This window comes from Oncorhynchus kisutch, unplaced genomic scaffold, assembly GCF_002021735.2.
Source record: "Oncorhynchus kisutch isolate 150728-3 unplaced genomic scaffold, Okis_V2 scaffold774, whole genome shotgun sequence".
In the NCBI taxonomy this organism is placed as follows: Eukaryota; Metazoa; Chordata; class Actinopteri; order Salmoniformes; family Salmonidae; genus Oncorhynchus; species Oncorhynchus kisutch.
The window spans coordinates 120,449-142,500 of NW_022262719.1; the positions used below are offsets into that span (position 1 = coordinate 120,449).

The 22,052-nt window shown below is 44.3% G+C and overlaps 1 protein-coding gene across 1 annotated transcript in view; it reads left to right on the plus strand.

Annotated features, from left to right (window-relative positions):
• The first annotated feature begins 2,309 nt into the window (after window positions 1-2,309).
• Window positions 2,310-22,052, plus strand: part of LOC116361911 (leucine-rich repeat serine/threonine-protein kinase 1-like) — a 39,282-nt gene continuing 19,539 nt past the window's right edge. The window contains exons 1-3 of the mRNA XM_031816310.1: window positions 2,310-2,361; window positions 2,847-3,058; window positions 21,576-21,769. Of these exons, the coding sequence (XP_031672170.1) occupies window positions 2,965-3,058; window positions 21,576-21,769 (288 nt within the window). The 5' untranslated portion in view covers window positions 2,310-2,361; window positions 2,847-2,964. The remainder of the gene's footprint in view (window positions 2,362-2,846; window positions 3,059-21,575; window positions 21,770-22,052) is intronic.

Consider the following 22,052-nt stretch of genomic DNA (forward strand, 5'->3'; position numbering starts at 1 on the left):
GAGCTGTTGCCAGATAATTCAATGTTAATTTCTCTACCATAAGCCGCCTTCAACATCGTTTTAGAGATTTTTGCAATACATCCAACTGGCCTCACAACCACAGACCATGTGTATGGCTTTGTGTGGGCGAGCAGTTTGCTGATGTCAACATTGTGAACAGAGTGCCCCATGGTGGCGGTGGGGTTATGGTATGGCCAGGAATAAGATACGGGACAACGAACACAATTACATTTTATCGATGGCAACTTGACTGGACAGAGATTCCGTGACAAGATTCTGAGGCCCATTGTCGTGCCATTCATCCGCCGCCCTCACCTCATGTTTCATCATGATAATGCACAGCCCCATGTCGCAAGGATCTGTACACAATTCCTGGAACCCGAAAATGTCCCAATTCTTCCATGGCCTGCATACCCACCAGACATGTCACCCATTTAGCATGTTTGGGATGCTCTGTATCAAAGTGTATGACAGCATGTTCCAGTTCCAGCCAATATCCAGCAACTTTGCTCAGCCATTGTAGAGGAGTGGGACAACATTCCATAGGCCACAATCAACAGCCTATTCAACTCTATGCAAAGGAGATGTGTTGCGCTGCATTAGGCAAACAGTGGTCACATCAGATACTGATTGGTTTTCTGATCCACTCCCTTATATTTTTAAAGGTATCTGTGACCAACAGATGCATATCTGTATTCCCAGTCATGTGAAATCCATAATTGAGGGCCAAGTGAATGGATTTCTATTGACTGATTTCTTTACATGAACTGTAACTCGGTAAAATCTTGTAAATTGTATCATGTTGCATTTATATTTTTGTTCAGTATGTATAGTTGGCTAATAGACAGAGGCGCTGTCCATTCAGCACCATGCCACGGAGCTCCACTAAACCTACCTGTACGGAGACGCCGTCCATTCAGCGGTTCTGAATCACGGGCACGGACTTAACTCACTTTAAAAGTCATGTGTAAATTTTCCTTTTGTATTTCGTGATTTTCGTCATTCTTTGGTCGAGTTTGTTTGTCTTCATGCGTCCTTGTCGATTGTAGGCCTGATGTAGGCTATTATACATTTGATTTCAATGCCTATGTAGGATTTATCTGTCGTAGTTGGTATTAGTGGTCAGCTGTTTTATACACTGGTTATTTTCACCTTGATGTCCGCATTTGAAGTTGGGATGGTTTTGACTTGATAGCGTGTATTATGCATCTATTTCATGTTCGCAGTTCACGCGATTCCATAAGTAAATTAGTAAATTCATGATAAGGTTGAGTAGTGGTTGACATTGTAGCCTACACGCAGTTCCACATTCCTTTACAACAAATATTGCAATGATAATTAATGCCTGGGGTAATTTGTATTAGTTTTAGCTGTTCTCCAAAATAGCATTTTAGAGTTGAAAAATTAAGTATAAATGCAGTAAATGAGCTTCAACCATAGTTTTAGAAGAACTAATGCAACTAGTACAGTAGCATACAGTCATTGTACAGTAGGCTATTCCCATTTCCGGGTTATGAGACAGACAGCGTGGTAGGCAGCATCACAGGCTGGAAGTGTTTGGTTTGATGAAATCAGGAAGTTGACGTTTTTCCTTTGCAATCCGTGCTTGTGAGTGTTCCTTCGGCTATTTTGTCTTCGGTTAAACTTTCACTTGTGGATGTACCGAAGTTTAGCCTGTTCAATGCTTTAGAAGCGCAAAATCAGTACCATTCGACAGTGCGTGAACACTGCGGACAATGCGGTGAGTAAATATTCCTTATCAACCACACTCATTAACGAGCAACAAGTGCGCACGTTTCGCAAACAAATGTGTCTACTTGCTGTCACTGGACGCACGTTTGGCACGTTTCAGAGTTTATAAGCCTAATAAAGTAAACTTGTTAAAGAATCAAGAGCATGCACACAGTGTGTGGTTTTAAAGATGCGGCATGTGTAAACCAAAGTGAATTAACTGAAGTGTCGTGTGTGTTCAAGGCCGTCAGAAATAGTAACGTCTCTGTTTTTATAGTTCTGGCTGTAGACTAGTGTGTTTTACACAGAGATAATTTAAAAATACATATTCACTAAATTAGGCAACTGTGTCTGGGTGGGTATAATTTGTGGAACTGGGTGGGTATAATTTGTGGAACTGGGTGGGTATAATTTGTGGAACGGGGTGGGTATAATTTGTGGAACTGGGTGGGTATAATTTGTGGAACTGGGTGGGTATAATTTGTGGAACGGGGTGGGTATAATTTGTGGAACTGGGTGGGTATAATTTGTGGAACGGGGTGGGTATAATTTATGGAACTGGGTGGGTATAATTTGTGGAAGCGCAAAATCAGTACCATTCGACAGTGCGTGAACACTGCGGACAATGCGGTGAGTAAATATTCCTTATCAAACACACTCATTAACGAGCAACAAGTGCGCACGTTTCGGTCCCACCACTGGGTGGGTATAATTTATGGAACTGGGTGGGTATAATTTATGGAACTGGGTGGGTAGAATTTGTGGAACGGGGTGGGATGTCAACAAACAACCCATTCAAAGTAGCACGATCACTTCACATAGCTGTTTATTGTATATGGGTCTGAAACAATAACACGACAAGTCATAAAAGTTGTAGTATAAAGCTTCTCGTACTAGACACAAGTACATTATTCTAATTAAGGCATCTCGACAACTATAGTTGTAAATGTTGGGTGGCAATTTGTGTATCCATGAACTTGTTATGCAATGTGAGTGTGTGACTGCTTTCACTTTCTCTAGATCAAACCTATGTCTGGCTGCCTGCCTGCCTGACTGGCTGTGTTTTGCAGGGCTCTGACTAATGGCCTCTCCCTCTGTCCTCCCTCCTACCACAGCCCATCTCTGACCAGTGTCTTCCACCACAGCAGTGACTCAGACTGGGACCAGTCCCACTGACCACCACCATCCTGTGCTGGTGCTAGTTCAGTCCTGCCCTGCTGTGGAGGAGGAGGCATGTCCTACTGGTCAGTCGGCCTCTCCAAGGCCACTGGAGACACACAGAGCAACAACATGGAGGAACAAGAGAAACACGATCTTGAACAAGATGGTGAGAGAATTCACTTTTACTGCATTGTACTTATCTCAGTCTTTTCCTTATTCCTTATATTGGAGGAGAATGTCCAAGGTCCCATCAGACCTTTAGAGAAGGATATGAGTAGAAGGAATCAAGGAAAGATGGCGTGATAATGAGCCATAGGCTGGTTAATGTGTTTTCCTTGGTTGTGGTTAGTACTGGAACATTCTTTGTGTGTCTGTGTTTCCAGTTCAACCCTCTGCCAAAGTCCTGTGTCACTGTGTCTTGTTGCAGTTCTGCTGACAATGTAACATTGTTCAATACATGACCAGTGTGGCTCTCAGGCTACTGGTGAAACATAGAGATACTGTGTGTGTGTGTGTGTGTGTGTGTGTGTGTGTGTGTGTGTGTGTGTGTGTGTGTGTGTGTGTGTGTGTGTGTGTGTGTGTGTGTGTGTGTGTGTGTGTGTGTGTGTGTGTGTGTGTGTGTGTGTGTGTGTGTGTGTGTGTACATTTTACTATACTAGTAAACCAAATAAAAATCAGAGAAGTGAGGACATTCCGCTGGTCCTCACTTGTAAAAAGGCTATTCAGGGGTTATGTTTAGGGTTAGAGAAAATGTGATTTTGAATGGGAATCAATTGTTGGTCCCCAAAAAGTCCTCACAAGTTTAGTAAGACATAGCTGTGTGTGAGACAAGCGTTCAGGTAGTTTGTCTCTGCACCTTGGTTGGACTGGGAGCTAGTATCAGCCAACATTATCATACTGTTTAAAAAAACATGTTTTTTAGGTATTTAATTGTTGGTTAAGGGGTTGTAAATAAGCTGTTCACTGTAAGGTTGTATTCAGCGCATGGGACAAATACAATTTGATTTGATCCCCTTTAGATACTGTGTTCTGTTAGACTGCTCCCAGATCTGTTTGTGCCATTGGCATAACAATCACCATAGGAGTTGTCAAGACGGCACAAACAGATCTGGGATCAGGCTACTGTTCCGTGGCAGTCGGAGACGTTTTGACTGTGAACCAGCGGATTGAGAATTGGTGAGGCTCATCTGTGTCTGAGTGTCGGCTGCTTAAATATAGAAGACAGAACTGAAACAACAACACCACTGGGTTCAGTCAAGTGGTGGCAGCAGCACTACTGTATCCTATGTTACTACTGAAGTCACTGCAGCACCGTCTGAAATCACCTTTTATAGTTATGGGCCCTGGTCAAAAGTAGGGCACTATCCGTAGGGAATAGGGTGCCATTTTGGACGGACACTACGTAAATATACTGTAGATGCTTTAGAAAGGCTCTGTGGAAGAATTGACACCTCAATTTCCTTCTGAATGAAAACATGTTCTCGTCTCATAACATGTTTTTAAATCATATTGATTGTGGAATTTGAAACTTTGACATTTAGATGGTTCATAAAATTGCTTGTTTGTCAGTGATGTGTGGAACAGCAAAATCAGTGTCTAGAAGGGCAACTGTGTCTTACTCAGTACCAGTGGCAGGTGTGATAGACCACATATAGGTTGTGAGAGTATGAAAAATGGCGTGTGTGAGAGAGTGAATGAAAAAGCATGTGTGGGAGACAGAAACTTTTACTCTTCCTCTGTCTCTCTCTCCCCTTTCTCTCTCATCCTCTCTCTCTCTCTCTTCCACTCCTCTCTCTCTCCCCTTTCTCTCTCTCCCTCTCTCTCTCTGTCTCCCACTCCCGTTTCTCTCTCCCTATCTCTGCCTCTTCTACTCCTCTCTCTCTCTCTCTCTCTCTCTCTCCCCTTTCTCTCTCGCTCTCCCTCTCTCTCTCGGTCTTCCACTCCCCTTTCTCTCTCACCCTCTCTCTCTCTCTCTCCCACTCCTCTCTCTCTCTCTTCCACTCCTCTCTCTCTCTCTTCCACTCCTCTCTCTCCCACTCCTCTTTCTCTCTCTCTCTCTCTCTCTCCCACTCCCCTTTCCCTCTCCCTCTTTCTCTCTGTCTCTCTTCCACTCCTCTCTCTCTCTCTCTTCCACTCCTCTCTCTCCCACTCCTCTTTCTCTCTCTCTCTCTCTCTCTCCCACTCCCCTTTCCCTCTCCCTCTTTCTCTCTGTCTCTCTTCCACTCCTCTCTCTCGCTCTCTTTTCCACTCCCATTTTTCTCTCTCTCCCCCTTTCAATTCAATTGACTTTATTGACATGGCAAGTTAATTATTACTTACATTGTCAAAGTATACATATTGAAAAATAAAAAAATATTTATATATATATATATATATATATTTATATATAAATAAATGGTGGGACCAACAGTAATAGTGGACATGGACATGGGTTTACCATTAACAACAACTACAACAATATTAATGAGAACAACAATACATAAAAGCAGTGGTAGTGGACCAGTGTCAACATGACTGAGAAGACACATAACATGGTAGTGGACCAGTGTCAACATGACTGAGAAGACACAACATGGTAGTAGACCAGTGTCAACATGACTGAGAAGACACATAACATGGTAGTAGACCAGTGTCAACATGACTGAGAAGACACATAACATGGTAGTAGACCAGTGTCAACATGACTGAGAAGACACATAACATGGTAGTAGACCAGTGTCAACATGACTGAGAAGACACATAACATGGTAGTGGACCAGTGTCAACATGACTGAGAAGACACATAACATGGTAGTAGACCAGTGTCAACATGACTGAGAAGACACATAACATGGTAGTGGACCAGTGTCAACATGACTGAGAAGACACATAACATGGTAGTAGACCAGTGTCAACATGACTGAGAAGACACATAACATGGTAGTGGACCAGTGTCAACATGACTGAGAAGACACATAACATGGTAGTAGACCAGTGTTAACATGACTGAGAAGACACATAACATGGTAGTAGACCAGTGTTAACATGACTGAGAAGACACATAACATGGTAGTAGACCAGTGTTAACATGACTGAGAAGACACATAACATGGTAGTAGACCAGTGTCAACATGACTGAGAAGACACATAACATGGTAGTAGACCAGTGTTAACATGACTGAGAAGACACATAACATGGTAGTAGACCAGTGTCAACATGACTGAGAAGACACATAACATGGTAGTAGACCAGTGTCAACATGACTGAGAAGACACATAACATGGTAGTAGACCAGTGTTAACATGACTGAGAAGACACATAACATGGTAGTAGACCAGTGTCAACATGACTGAGAAGACACATAACATGGTAGTAGACCAGTGTCAACATGACTGAGAAGACACATAACATGGTAGTAGACCAGTGTTAACATGACTGAGAAGACACATAACATGGTAGTAGACCAGTGTCAACATGACTGAGAAGACACATAACATGGTAGTAGACCAGTGTCAACATGACTGAGAAGACACATAACATGGTAGTAGACCAGTGTCAACATGACTGAGAAGACACATGACGTGGTATGAAAGACAAAACAAAACAAGATGGGAAATATTATTGACATTACTTTGCACTTTTCACTGTCTGTCCCTCAGGTTGTGGCAGGAGGTGTTACGGCTTTCTAGGTGTGGTGAAGGAGAGTCGGACCAAACTGCAGCGTGTAGATTTCGATCCATGTTTAATCAAACAAACGTAACATGAAATAACACAAAACACTACAAAACAATAAACGTAATGAAAACCGAAACAATCTATACTTGTGTCAACTAACAATGCGACAGGAACAAAGACACTAAGGACAGATAGGACAATCACCCACGAAATACAAAGTGAAACTCAGGCTACCTAAATACGGTTCCCAATCCGAGACAACAAGAATCACCTGACTCAGATTGAGAACCGCCTCAGGCAGCCAAGCCTATACAAGACACACCCCTAATCAACCACAAATCCCAATGCCTACAAAAACCCCAATAGGACAATACAATAACCCCATGTCACACCCTGGCCTGAACAAATAATAAAGATAAACACAAAATACTTTGACCAGGGCGTGACAGAACCCCCCCCCCTAAGGTGCGGACTCCCGAACGCACCTCAAATCAAATCAAATCAAATCTTATTTGTCACATACACATGGTTAGCAGATGTTAATGCGAGTGTAGCGAAATGCTTGTGCTCCAAAACAATAGGGAGGGTCCGGGTGGGCGTCTGTCCATGGTGGCGGCTCCGGCGCGGGACGAGGACCCCACTTAGTCAACGTCTTAATCCCCTCTCCCTTCGTCCCTGGATAGTCCACCCTCTCCGCCGACCATGGCCTAGTAGTCCTCACCCAGAAACCCACTGGACTGAGGAGCAGATCGGGACTGAAGGACAGCTCGGGACTGAGGGGAAGCTCGGGACTGAGGGGAAGCTCGGGAGTGAGAGAAAGCTCAGGAGTGAGAGAACGCTCAGGAGTGAGAGAACGCTCAGGAGTGAGAGAACGCTCAGGAGTGAGAGAACGCTCAGGAGTGAGAGAACGCTCAGGAGTGAGAGAACGCTCAGGAGTGAGAGGAAGCTCAGGAGTGAGAGGAAGCTCAGGAGTGAGAGGAAGCTCAGGAGTGAGAGGAAGCTCAGGAGTGAGAGGAAGCTCAGGAGTGAGAGGAAGCTCAGGAGTGAGAGGAAGCTCAGGAGTGAGAGGAGGCTCAGGAGTGAGAGGAAGCTCAGGCAGGTAGGTAGATCTACCAGATCCTGGCTGGTTGGCAGATCCTGGCCGACTGGCAGATCTGGAAGAGTCTGGCTGACTGGCAGATCTGGAAGAGTCTGGTCGACTGGCAGATCTGGAAGAGTCTGGTCGACTGGCAGATCTGGAAGAGTCTGGTCGACTGGCAGATCTGGAAGAGTCTGGTCGACTGGCAGATCTGGAAGAGTCTGGTCGACTGGCAGATCTGGAAGAGTCTGGTCGACTGGCAGATCTGGAAGAGTCTGGTCGACTGGCAGATCTGGAAGAGTCTGGTCGACTGGCAGATCTGGAAGAGTCTGGTCGACTGGCAGATCTGGAAGAGTCTGGTCGACTGGCAGATCTGGAAGAGTCTGGTCGACTGGCAGATCTGGAAGAGTCTGGCCGACTGGCAGATCTGGCGGCGCTGGGCAGACTGGCGGCGCTGGGCAGACTGGCGGCACTGGGCAGACTGGCGGCGCTGGGCAGACTGGCGGCGCTGGGCAGACTGGCGGCGCTGGGCAGACTGGCGGCACTGGCTGCTCCATATAGGCTGACAGCTCTGGCGGCTTCTTACAGACTGACAGCTCTGGCGGCTCCTTGCAGACTGGCAGCTCCTTTCAGACTGACAGCTCCTTGCAGACTGACAGCTCCGTGCAGACTGACAGCTCCGTGCAGACTGACAGCTCCTGCCAGTCTGGTCGACTGGCAGATCTGGAAGAGTCTGGTCGACTGGCAGATCTGGAAGAGTCTGGTCGACTGGCAGATCTGGAAGAGTCTGGTCGACTGGCAGATCTGGCAGTCGACCAGACTGACAGCTCCGTGCAGACTGACAGCTCCTTGCAGACTGACAGCTCCTCGCAGACTGATAGCTCGGGCTGCTTCATGCAGACTGACAGCTCTGGCTGCTCCATGCAGACTGACAGCTCTGGCTGCTCCATGCAGACTGACAGCTCTGGCTGCTCCATGCAGACTGACAGCTCTGGCTGCTCCATGCAGGCTGGCAGCTCTGGCTTCTCCATGCAGGCTGGCAGCTCTGGCTTCTCCATGCAGGCTGGCAGTTCTGGCTGCTCCATGCAGGCTGACAGCTCTGGTGGCTTCTTACAGACTGACAGCTCTGGCTGCTCCATATAGGCTGGCAGCTCTGGCTTCTCCATGCAGGCTGGCAGCTCCAGCTGCTCCCTGCAGGCTGGCAGCTCCAGCTGCTCCCTGCAGGCTGGCAGCTCCAGCTCCAGCAGCGCAGGAGAGGAGAAAAGCGCTGGCTGCGCTGAACAGGCGAGGCGCACTGAAGGCCCTGGTGCGTAGTGCTGGAACTGGTGGTACTGGATCGAGGACACGCACAGGAAGCCTGGTGCGGGGAGCTGCTACCGGAGGACTGGAGTGTGGAGGTGGCACAGGATGGGCTAGACCGTGAAGGCGTACTGGAGATCTTGAGAGCAGTGTTGGCACAGGACGTGCAAGGCTAGGGATGTGTACAGGAGGCCTGGTGCGTGAGGCTGGCACCAACTTCACCAGCCGACTAACACGCACCTCAGGACGAGTATGGAGCGCTAACCCAGGTGCCATCAAATCCCCAACACGTTCCGTCGGGCGAATCCCATGCAAAAAGCACCAACACAGCAACTCCCTCATTTCTCTCTCCTCCAATTTCCCCATTAACTCCTTCACAGTCTCTGTTTCGCTCACCTCCAACACCGGCTCTGGTTCTGGTCTCCTCCTTGGCTCCTCACGATAAACAGGGAGAGTTGGTTCAGGTCTATCTCCTGACTCAGCCACTCTCCCTCTGAGCCCCCCCCCCCCCAATACATTTCTTGGGGTGACTTTCGGGTTTCGCTCTGCGCCGCCGTGTCTGTTTCTCCAACTCCATTCGCCTATAGCCCTCTTCGCACTGCTCTAGCGAATCCCAGGCGGGCTCAGGCACTCTCTCTGGGTCGGCCGCCCACCTGTCTATTTCATCCCACGTCGTATACTCCATGCTTCTGCTGTCCATAACCTCCTCATAACACCGCTGTTGCTGGATTTGTTGCCTCTCCTCTTTCGGCTGCTCCTGCCTGTTGACACGCCGCTTGGTCCGTTGGTGGTGGGTGATTCTGTTACGGCTTTCTAGGTGTGGTGAAGGAGAGTCGGACCAAACTGCAGCGTGTAGATTTCGATCCATGTTTAATCAAACAAACGTAACATGAAATAACACAAAACACTACAAAACAATAAACGTAATGAAAACCGAAACAATCTATACTTGTGTCAACTAACAATGCGACAGGAACAAAGACACTAAGGACAGATAGGACAATCACCCACGAAATACAAAGTGAAACTCAGGCTACCTAAATACGGTTCCCAATCCGAGACAACGAGAATCACCTGACTCAGATTGAGAACCGCCTCAGGCAGCCAAGCCTATACAAGACACACCCCTAATCAACCACTAATCCCAATAGGACAATACAATAACCCCATGTCACACCCTGGCCTGAACAAATAATAAAGATAAACACAAAATACTTTGACCAGTGCGTGACAGGAGGACACATATTTGGCTGCCAAAACTGCACATTTTGGCTTTTCACCCAATAAATATTAGATTTTTTCTTCATCTTTTATAGTTTCAAATTCTTTGTATTGAATAAAAATTTGGGGAAATAAATATTCTCTTAGGTCTGAGTATTTGTCACAGTGTAATAGGAAATGCAGCTCTGTCTCCACCTCTACCTCTCTCTCTCTCTCCTCTTTCTCTCTCGCTCTCGCTCTCGCTCTCTCTTCCACTCCTCTCTTTCTTGCTCTCTGTCTCTCTTCCACTCCCCTTTCTCTCCCTCTCTCTTTCTCTCTCCCTCTCTCTCTCTGTCTCTCTCCCACTCCCCTTTCTCTCCTCTCCCTCTCTTTCTCTCTCTTCCACTCCCCTTTCTCTATCCCTCTCCCCTGTCTCTCTCTCTCTTCCACCCCTTTCTCTCTCCCTCTCCCCTGTCTCTCTCTCTCTTCCACCCCTTTCTCTCTCCCTCTCCCCTGTCTCTCTCTCTCTCTTCCACCCCTTTCTCTCTCTCCCTCTCTCTCTGTCTCTCTCCCACTCCCCTTTCTCTGTCTCTCTCCATCTCTCTTTTCCTCTCTGTGAGGCTGTGTGCTAAGTGAAGTCCTCCCCAGTCCTCTATCCCGGGGGAAGCAGGCAGAGAAGAGAGGAGGAGGGTTGGGTTACACTCTGCAGGGATGGGTGGTGGGGTAGAGATAGATAGGGGATAAAGACTGAGAGGCAGAGACATATCATCATTACCTTCCCTTTAGGACACTCCGGGAGGAGTCAGGAGGGAGGGAGACTGGTGGCTGGGGCTGCCAAACAAAGAAGCATCACCCCCCCCCCTCTCTCTCTCTCTGACACTTGCTCTGAGTGCACAGCCAGGGAGGTAGAGGGAGGGATGCAGAGAGAGCCATCGGCCATGCAGACAGGCTAGAGAGAGGCTCCTTGGATACATAACACACTACAGAGGAAGGAGGGAAGACGGAAAGGCTGTATGAGAAAAGGAACAAGCGATCTGAATGCCATGGGGAGATGGAAGACTAGAGAAGGGTCCAGTCTCATAGTATGAACAGGTATGCTACAGGACATGTGGCTGATGCCCTAGCCCAGAGTAACACTGCTCACTGTAGTCACTGTGTAGCCGATGTAGCTAGCTGGGTGAATATAGTCTTGTTTACAGTCTAGAACATATGTACAGGGCATGTTGTTGTACGTGTGGCTAAAGCTAATGCTACATCAGATTAGTGGTAAATCTGTGGGTTTAATGTACTTTAGCTGTGATTGACGCTAGTGTTAGCCTGTAGGATCTGATTGTTTACCAGTGCAGCTGTGTGTACTGTAGGCTAGTAGAGGCATGTTTTTAATTCAGAGAGAGATGGGGACCCTGAAGATTTAATTTTCACTCTGACTGACTGGGTTTCGGGAAATCTCTTTTTATGCTTGTGGCTATACACTTTGTGGCTATACACTGTGACTATACACTTTGTGGCTATACACTGTGACTATACACTTTGTGGCTATACACTGTGACTATACACTGTGACTATACACTGTGACTATACACTGTGACTATACACTTTGTGGCTATACACTTTGTGGCTATACACTGTGACTATACACTGTGACTATACACTGTGACTATACACTGTGACTATACACTGTGTGACTATACACTGTGACTATACACTGTGACTATACACTTTGTGGCTATACACTTTATGACTATACACTGTGTGACTATACACTGTGTGACTATACACTGTGACTATACACTGTGTGACTATACACTGTGACTATACACTTTGTGGCTATACACTTTGTGACTATACACTGTGTGACTATACACTGTGTGACTATACACTGTGACTATACACTTTGTGGCTATACACTTTGTGGCTATACACTTTGTGACTATACACTGTGTGACTATACACTGTGACTATACACTGTGTGACTATACACTGTGACTATACACTTTGTGGCTATACACTTTGTGACTATACACTGTGTGACTATACACTGTGTGACTATACACTGTGTGACTACACTTTATGACTATACACTGTGACTATACACTTTGTGGCTATACACTTTGTGGCTATACACTTTGTGGCTATACACTTTGTGGCTATACACTTTGTGGCTATACACTTTATGACTATACACTGTGTGACTATACACTGTGACTATACACTGTGTGACTATACACTGTGACTATACACTGTGACTATACACTGTGACTATACACTTTGTGGCTATAGACTTTATGACTATACACTGTGTGACTATACACTGTGACTATACACTGTGACTATACACTGTGGCTATACACTTTGTGGCTATAGACTTTATGACTATACACTGTGTGACTATACACTTTATGACTATACACTGTGACTATACACTTTGTGACTATACACTGTGACTATACACTTTGTGACTATACACTTTGTGACTATACACTGTGTGACTATACACTTTGTGACTATACACTTTGTGACTATACACTTTGTGACTATACACTGTGTGACTATACACTTTGTGACTATACACTTTGTGACTATACACTGTGTGACTATACACTTTATGACTATACACTGTGACTATACACTTTGTGACTATACACTGTGACTATACACTTTGTGACTATACACTTTGTGACTATACACTTTGTGACTATACACTGTGTGACTATACACTTTGTGACTATACACTGTGTGACTATACACTTTATGACTATACACTGTGTGACTATACACTTTATGACTATACACTGTGTGACTATACACTGTGTGACTATACACTGTGTGACTATACACTTTGTGACTATACACTTTGTGACTATACACTGTGTGACTATACACTTTATGACTATACACTGTGTGACTATACACTTTATGACTATACACTGTGTGACTATACACTTTGTGACTATACACTGTGTGACTATACACTGTGTGACTATACACTGTGTGACTATACACTTTATGACTATACACTGTGTGACTATACACTGTGTGACTATACACTTTATGACTATACACTGTGTGACTATACACTTTATGACTATACACTGTGTGACTATACACTGTGTGACTATACACTGTGTGACTATACACTTTATGACTATACACTGTGTGACTATACACTTTATGACTATACACTGTGTGACTATACACTGTGTGACTATACACTGTGTGACTATACACTTTGTGACTATACACTGTGTGACTATACACTTTATGACTATACACTGTGTGACTATACACTGTGTGACTATACACTGTGTGACTATACACTTTGTGACTATACACTGTGTGACTATACACTTTATGACTATACACTGTGTGACTATACACTGTGTGACTATACACTTTGTGACTATACACTTTATGACTATACACTGTGTGACTATACACTTTGTGACTATACACTGTGTGACTATACACTTTGTGGCTATACACTGTGTGACTATACACTGTGTGACTATACACTTTATGACTATACACTGTGTGACTATACACTTTGTGACTATACACTGTGTGACTATACACTTTGTGACTATACACTTTGTGACTATACACTGTGTGACTATACACTGTGTGACTATACACTTTGTGGCTATACACTGTGTGACTATACACTGTGTGGCTATACACTTTGTGACTATACACTGTGACTATACACTTTGTGGCTATACACTTTGTGGCTATACACTGTGTGGCTATACACTTTATGACTATACACTGTGACTATACACTTTGTGGCTATACACTTTGTGGCTATACACTTTGTGGCTATACACTTTGTGGCTATACACTTTGTGGCTATACACTGTGGCTATACACTTTGTGGCTATAGACTTTATGACTATACACTGTGTGACTATACACTGTGACTATACACTGTGTGACTATACACTGTGACTATACACTGTGACTATACACTGTGTGACTATACACTTTGTGGCTATACCCTGTGACTATACACTGTGACTATACACTTTGGCTATACACTTTGTGGCTATACACTTTGTGGCTATACACTGTGACTATACACTGTGACTATACACTGTGACTATACACTGTGACTATACACTTTGTGGCTATACACTTTGTGGCTATACACTGTGACTATACACTGTGACTATACACTTTGTGACTATACACTTTGTGACTATACACTTTGTGGCTATACACTTTGTGGCTATACACTATGACTATACACTGTGACTATACACTTTGTGGCTATACACTGTGTGACTATACACTTTGTGGCTATAGACTTTGTGGCTATACACTTTGTGGCTATACACTGTGACTATACACTGACTATACACTTTGTGGCTATACACTTTGTGACTATACACTTTGGCTATACACTTTGTGACTATACACTTTGTGACTATACACTTTGACCATACACTTTGACTATACACTGTGTGACTATACACTGTGTGACTATACACTGTGTGGCTATACACTGACTATACACTGTGACTATACACTGTGTGACTATACACTTTGACTATACACTTTGACTATACACTGTGTGGCTATACACTGTGTGGCTATACACTGTGTGACTATACACTGTGTGACTATACACTGTGTGACTATACACTGTGTGGCTATACACTTTGTGGCTATACACTTTGTGACTATACACTGTGACTATACACTGTGACTATACACTGTGACTATACACTTTGGCTATACACTTTGTGGCTATACACTTTGTGACTATACACTTTGGCTATACACTTTGTGGCTATACACTTTGTGGCTATACACTGTGTGACTATACACTTTGTGGCTATACACTTTGTGACTATACACTTTGTGACTATACACTTTGTGACTATACACTTTGGCTATACACTTTGTGGCTATACACTTTGTGGCTATACACTTTGTGGCTATACACTTTGTGGCTATACACTTTCTGGCTATACACTTTGTGGCTATACACTTTGTGGCTATACACTGTGACTATACACTTTGTGGCTATACACTTTGTGGCTATACACTGTGACTATACACTGTGACTATACACTGTGACTATACACTGTGACTATACACTGTGACTATACACTTTGTGGCTATACACTGTGACTATACACTGTGACTATACACTTTGTGACTATACACTTTGTGGCTATACACTTTGTGGCTATACACTATGACTATACACTGTGACTATACACTTTGTGGCTATACACTGTGTGACTATACACTTTGTGGCTATAGACTTTGTGGCTATACACTTTGTGGCTATACACTGTGACTATACACTGTGACTATACACTTTGTGACTATACACTTTGTGGCTATACACTTTGTGGCTGTACACTTTGTGGCTATACATTTTGTGGCTATACACTGTGACTATACACTGACTATACACTTTGTGGCTATACACTTTGTGACTATACACTTTGGCTATACACTTTGTGACTATACACTTTGTGACTATACACTTTGACCATACACTTTGACTATACACTGTGACTATACACTTTGTGACTATACACTTTGACTATACACTGTGTGACTATACACTGTGTGACTATACACTGTGTGGCTATACACTGACTATACACTGTGACTATACACTGTGTGACTATACACTTTGACTATACACTGTGTGACTATACACTGTGTGGCTATACACTTTGTGACTATACACTGTGACTATACACTGTGTGACTATACACTTTGGCTATACACTTTGTGGCTATACACTTTGTGACTATACACTTTGTGGCTATACACTTTGTGGCTATACACTTTGTGGCTATACACTGTGTGACTATACACTTTGTGGCTATACACTTTGTGACTATACACTTTGTGACTATACACTTTGTGACTATACACTTTGGCTATACACTTTGTGGCTATACACTGTGACTATACACTTTGTGACTATACACTTTGTGGCTATACACTGTGTGGCTATACACTGTGTGACTATACACTGTGTGACTATACACTGTGTGACTATACACTGTGTGACTATACACTGTGTGACTATACACTTTGTGGCTATACACTTTGTGGCTATACACTGTGACTATACACTGTGACTATACACTGTGACTATACACTGTGGCTATACACTTTGGCTATACACTTTGTGGCTATACACTTTGTGGCTATACACTGTGTGACTATACACTGTGTGACTATACACTGTGTGGCTATACACTGACTATACACTGTGACTATACACTGTGTGACTATACACTTTGACTATACACTGTGTGACTATACACTGTGTGGCTATACACTTTGTGGCTATACACTGTGTGACTATACACTGTGTGACTATACACTTTGTGACTATACACTGTGACTATACACTGTGTGACTATACACTTTGGCTATACACTTTGTGGCTATACACTTTGTGACTATACACTTTGTGGCTATACACTTTGTAGCTATACACTTTGTGGCTATACACTGTGTGACTATACACTTTGTGGCTATACACTTTGTGACTATACACTTTGTGACTATACACTTTGTGACTATACACTTTGGCTATACACTTTGTGGCTATACACTTTGTGGCTATACACTTTGGCTATACACTTTGTGACTATACACTGTGACTATACACTTTGTGACTATACACTTTGTGACTATACACTTTGTGGCTATACACTTTGTGGCTATACACTGTGTGACTATACACTGTGTGACTATACACTGTGTGACTATACACTGTGTGACTATACACTGTGTGACTATACACTTTGTGGCTATACACTTTGTGGCTATACACTGTGACTATACACTTTGGCTATACACTTTGTGACTATACACTGTGACTATACACTTTGGCTCTACACTTTGTGGCTATACACTGTGGCTATACACTTTGGCTATACACTTTGTGGCTATACACTTTGTGGCTATACACTTTGTGGCTATACACTTTGTGACTATACACTTTGTGGCTATACACTGACTATACACTTTGTGGCTATACACTGTGTGACTATACACTTTGTGGCTATACACTGTGTGACTATACACTTTGTGGCTATACACTGTGTGACTATACACTGTGTGACTATACACTGTGTGACTATACACTTTGTGGCTATACACTTTGTGGCTATACACTTTGTGACTATACACTGTGACTATACACTTTGTGGCTATACACTTTGTGACTATACACTGTGACTATACACTTTGGACCCGTTGATTGATTGTTTGATTTAATATTTGGCATTGGGGGGAAAATATCCCTATATTAGGGTCGGGGTCATTTTCAAGAGTGGTGACACTTTAGTAACATGTTGGTATTTCACTTTACTTCCTGAATTGACTGAGTTGAAAAGGAATCGCCCCCAACCCTGCTACCTGTATAGATACACTATTTAACTTGGATCTAAAGTGCAAGGCTTTTAGATAGAATGACAGTAAGTGACAGATGTTTGTCAGAATTCAGCCAGTGTTGGGTAGATCATTGATTTGACTTGATTAAATCACTGACTATTTCATCAGTATCACAGTGTGAAGTGAAAGACTTGATTTATCTCAATGGGGCTTCCTGGTTAAATACTGTATCTTAGTAATACATCCCAGTGGGACAGTATGAGAGACTACATCATAAACTCGTGCACTCACTTAATAACGGACATGAATGTGACGGACCTGATGGGGTTTATACCTTTAAACCTACCTACCTCAGGGGGTGAACAAGGGCAGAAGGGTGGAGGAAAATCTTTTGAAATGGAATGCAGCCCAGGATGGCTCCCCTCCTGTCCAATCACAGAAATGAAATGATTAAGGATCCTGCTACACAGAATGAGCCAATCAATCAGCAGATTACTGAGATTGCTGTCACTCTGCAGACAATGCATCCCTATAGTAATGACAGACACACACTGATCCAATGACCAGCCCTGTCTCTATGGGGACGATTGTATCGCATGTCCCTGTGCATCCACGGTGACTCATTCAAATGCAATTCATCTTCATTGAGACAGGAAGTCCCTTTGCTTAACACCTCTTCAATGCAGTAAAGGTGAGATTTCCTTAAACTATAATCCACATTTGTTGAAAAGCGCCACATTTCGCCCCAGCGCCTTTTATGTTGATGAAACTAAAGAGAGGAGCATCCGTATGATATATTCTGCTGTTCTGTCACGCTATGATGTCAGAAGGGAAAAACTGTGTTCACGGTTTGAAGTCATTTGTTCCTTTTTTTAGTTTCCTAAAGGGACGTGTCAGTTTCACCTAATAGGTAACTTGAAGAGTAGAGTTGAGACACTGCATGATCCAATACCCAATCTACTAACTAGGGTTACAACGTTCACATCACTTTCCCCAAATTCCCAGGGTTTTCAGAAATACTAGTTGGAGGATTCTGTATTTTCTGCATATACCCTTCTGATTCTGGGAATCTTTTTACAGGGATTTCTGGAGAACCTGGGAGTTTTGGAAAAGCTACCATCGTTTTGCAAGTCTACCTATACGTTCCTATAAGGGTCAGATTGTGTCATACACAGACACTAATATATCTGTATCTGTGACGTCATAGGCCTACATCTTCACCTATCAGGAAACATTCTGCACATTGTGATGTGATATTATGGGATACATCCCCACACGGATAACACATTTAGCTGGAGGAGGTGGAGAGGTGCGCTAGCTATTCTTGTGTTTACTGTTGGTGATGGACACATTTAGGAGGGGGAGGACTCTTCCTTGTTTTTCTGTCTATCAGATGGACAGATTTAGGAGAGAGGACTCTTCCTTGTTGTTCTGTCTATCAGATTGACACATTTAGGAGGGGGAGGACTCTTCCTTGTTGTTCTGTCTATCAGATGGACAGATTTAGGAGGGGGAGGACTCTTCCTTGTTGTTTTGTCTATCAGATGGACAGATTTAGGAGGAGGAGGACTCTTCCTTGTTGTTCTGTCTATCAGATGGACAGATTTAGGAGGGGGAGGACTCTTCCTTGTTGTTCTGTCTATCAGATGGACACATTTAGGAGGGGGAGGACTCTTCCTTGTTGTTCTGTCTATCAGATGGACAGATTTAGGAGGAGGAGGACTCTTCCTTGTTGTTCTGTCTATCAGATGGACAGATTTAGGAGGGGATAGAGGGAGAGCACTCTGCTTGTTGTGCCGTCTGGTCTGTGCTCTGCTTTGCCCTTCAAGGTCTCTTCACACACACAGACTGGCCAGGAGGACGGTATTGACGCATTGGGGTGCAGGCAGGTCTAATGGCTACAGTCCCTCTGGCTTTCTCATACAGCTTTTATAGCCCAGTCAGACTCTCACCATATTAATTATACATACATGTAGCAGCAGCAGGCCCACATTAGAGGGCTGCAGAGACGCTCAGGGCTGCAGAGACGCTCAGGGCTGCAGAGACGCTCAGGGCTGCAGAGACGCTCAGGGCTGCAGAGACGCTCAGGGCTGCAGAGACGCTCAGGGCTGCAGAGACGCTCAGGGCTGCAGAGACGCTCAGGGCTCAGAGTCTCTGAGTCTCTATATTAGATCATACATACATACATACATACATACATACATACATACATACATACATACATACATACATACATACATACATACATACATACATACATACATACATACAGAAGACCCCATATTGACGAGTGATATTGTCAATGCAAAGCCAAAAGAAAGGATTGGTAGTGGCCGCCTCACAGGTTCTGGAGAAGGGAGAAGAGAGAGAGGGAATAGGTATATTGGGAAAAAGTGTCATCCCAGTGGTAGAATAAGGAGCCATCATCAGACTTGATGAGTACTTCTCTGTTGTGTTGTAAGTGGATTCAAACCAATCCAGGGTTGTGTATATTAGGGCACACAATAGGAAAAACAATGAGTGTTTCTTATTGGACAAGTCCATGTAGTCCCTCCCTGTTTCAAGCTGTTTTCCTCTTGTGCCTAATTAACACGATCCATGCCTAGTCCTTTAAGGTCACCAACTCAGGTCAACTATAATCTATATATAATATAATATATAGATACCAGGGCTGGGATTGATTCAATTTCAGTGCAGAGGATGAATGGACATGTTTAAAATGCCCATTGCTTTTCTATGTGGATTGTTCACCCCATGAACTGACCCACTGTGTGTATGAAGACCAGCATACTCAAGTGATGTTCAATCAGGGCTTGTGAGAATCTAGGTAGGATTTACCACCCGTTCTAAAGCCCTGGTTGATGACAGACATTATTACCACACTGGAACCACTGAAGTGAAGTAATACTGACCTGTATTGAGATATCAGTTCACTCTTTCCAAAGGATGATAAACCCCAGGTTTATTCATTAGTGCAAACTGATGTTTCGGAATGAACATGAGAGCTTCTTATTGTGTGTGTGTGTGTGTGTGTGTGTGTGTTCACTCCAAATTCCAACACTAGTCCAGTATCCAGAGAGAGAGAGACTGCATTCTTTAGCAGGGTGACCTATTTCTTACTTGCCACCGGTGCTCTGTGCACGCCTACTCCCCCAATATTCTGTTACTGTGTTAGACTGCAGCTGGTCTGATCTAATGGAAGTATGTTCCGTTTCTCCTCTCTTCTGTCTCCTCTCCTCTGTCTTCTCCTCTCTTCTGTCTCCTCTCTTCTGTCTTCTCCTCTCTTCTGTCTCCTCTCTTCTGTCTTCTCCTCTCTTCTGTTTCCTCTCTTCTGTCTTCTCCTCTCTTCTGTCTTCTCCTCTCTTCTGTCTTCTCCTCTCTTCTGTCTTCTCCTCTCTTCTGTCTTCTCCTCTCTTCTGTCTTCTCCTCTCTTCTGTCTTCTCCTCTCTTCTGTCTTCTCCTCTCTTCTGTCTTCTCCTCTCTTCTGTCTGCTCCTCTCTTCTGTCTGCTCCTCTCTTCTGTCTGCTCCTCTCTTCTGTCTGCTCCTCTCTTCTGTCTGCTCCTCTCTTCTGTCTCCTCTCTTCTGTCGTCTCCTCTCTTCTGTCGTCTCCTCTCTTCTGTTATCTTCTCTTCAGTCTCCTCTCTTCTGTCTTCTCCTCTCTTCTCTGTTCCTTCTCCTCTCTTCTGTTATCTTCTCTTTTGTCTCCTCTCTTCTGTTATCTTCTCTTCTGTTATCTTCTCTTCTGTCTCCTCTCTTCTGTTATCTTCTCTTCTGTTATCTTCTCTTCTGTTATCTTCTCTTCTGTCTCCTCTCTTCTGTTATCTTCTCTTCTGTTATCTTCTCTTCTGTTATCTTCTCTTCTGTTATCTTCTCTTCTGTCTTCTCCTCTCTTCTCTGTTCCTTCTCCTCTCTTCTGTTATCTTCTCTTCTGTCTCCTCTCTTCTGTTATCTTCTCTTCTGTTATCTTCTCTTCTGTTATCTTCTCTTCTGTTATCTTCTCTTCTGTCTTCTCCTCTCTTCTCTGTTCCTTCTCCTCTCTTCTGTTATCTTCTCTTCCTCTGTCCTCCTCTCCCCAGGTTCTTTGGCAGTGGAGAACATGGGAGCCAAGGCGTCTGCGATGGGCAGCGGTGGAGCCTCCTCTCTGGGTCCGTCTCCAACCCTGGAGAACATCCAGGCAGCGTACGGGGAAGGGGAGAGCAGCAGGGCCCGGGAGCTGATCCAGCAAGCCTGCTGTGTGGAGTGTAGTGCAGCTAGTCCTCGGCTGGAGGGGGTGAGTGGAAGAGAGGGGGTGAGTGGAAGAGAGGGGGTGAGTGGAAGAGAGGGGGTGAGTGGAACAGAGGGGGTGAGTGGAACAGAGGGGGTGAGTGGAACAGAGGGGGTGAGTGGAACAGAGAGAGACCTGTCTCGAAAATACACACATGCACACGCACACAAAATCCGAGACGGATCTGTCTCACATACACACCTTCATATCCTTACATGCACAAACATTGTCACACACACACACACACACACTAAATGAGAGCGCTTGCCATGTGGAGGCCATTGTGTTT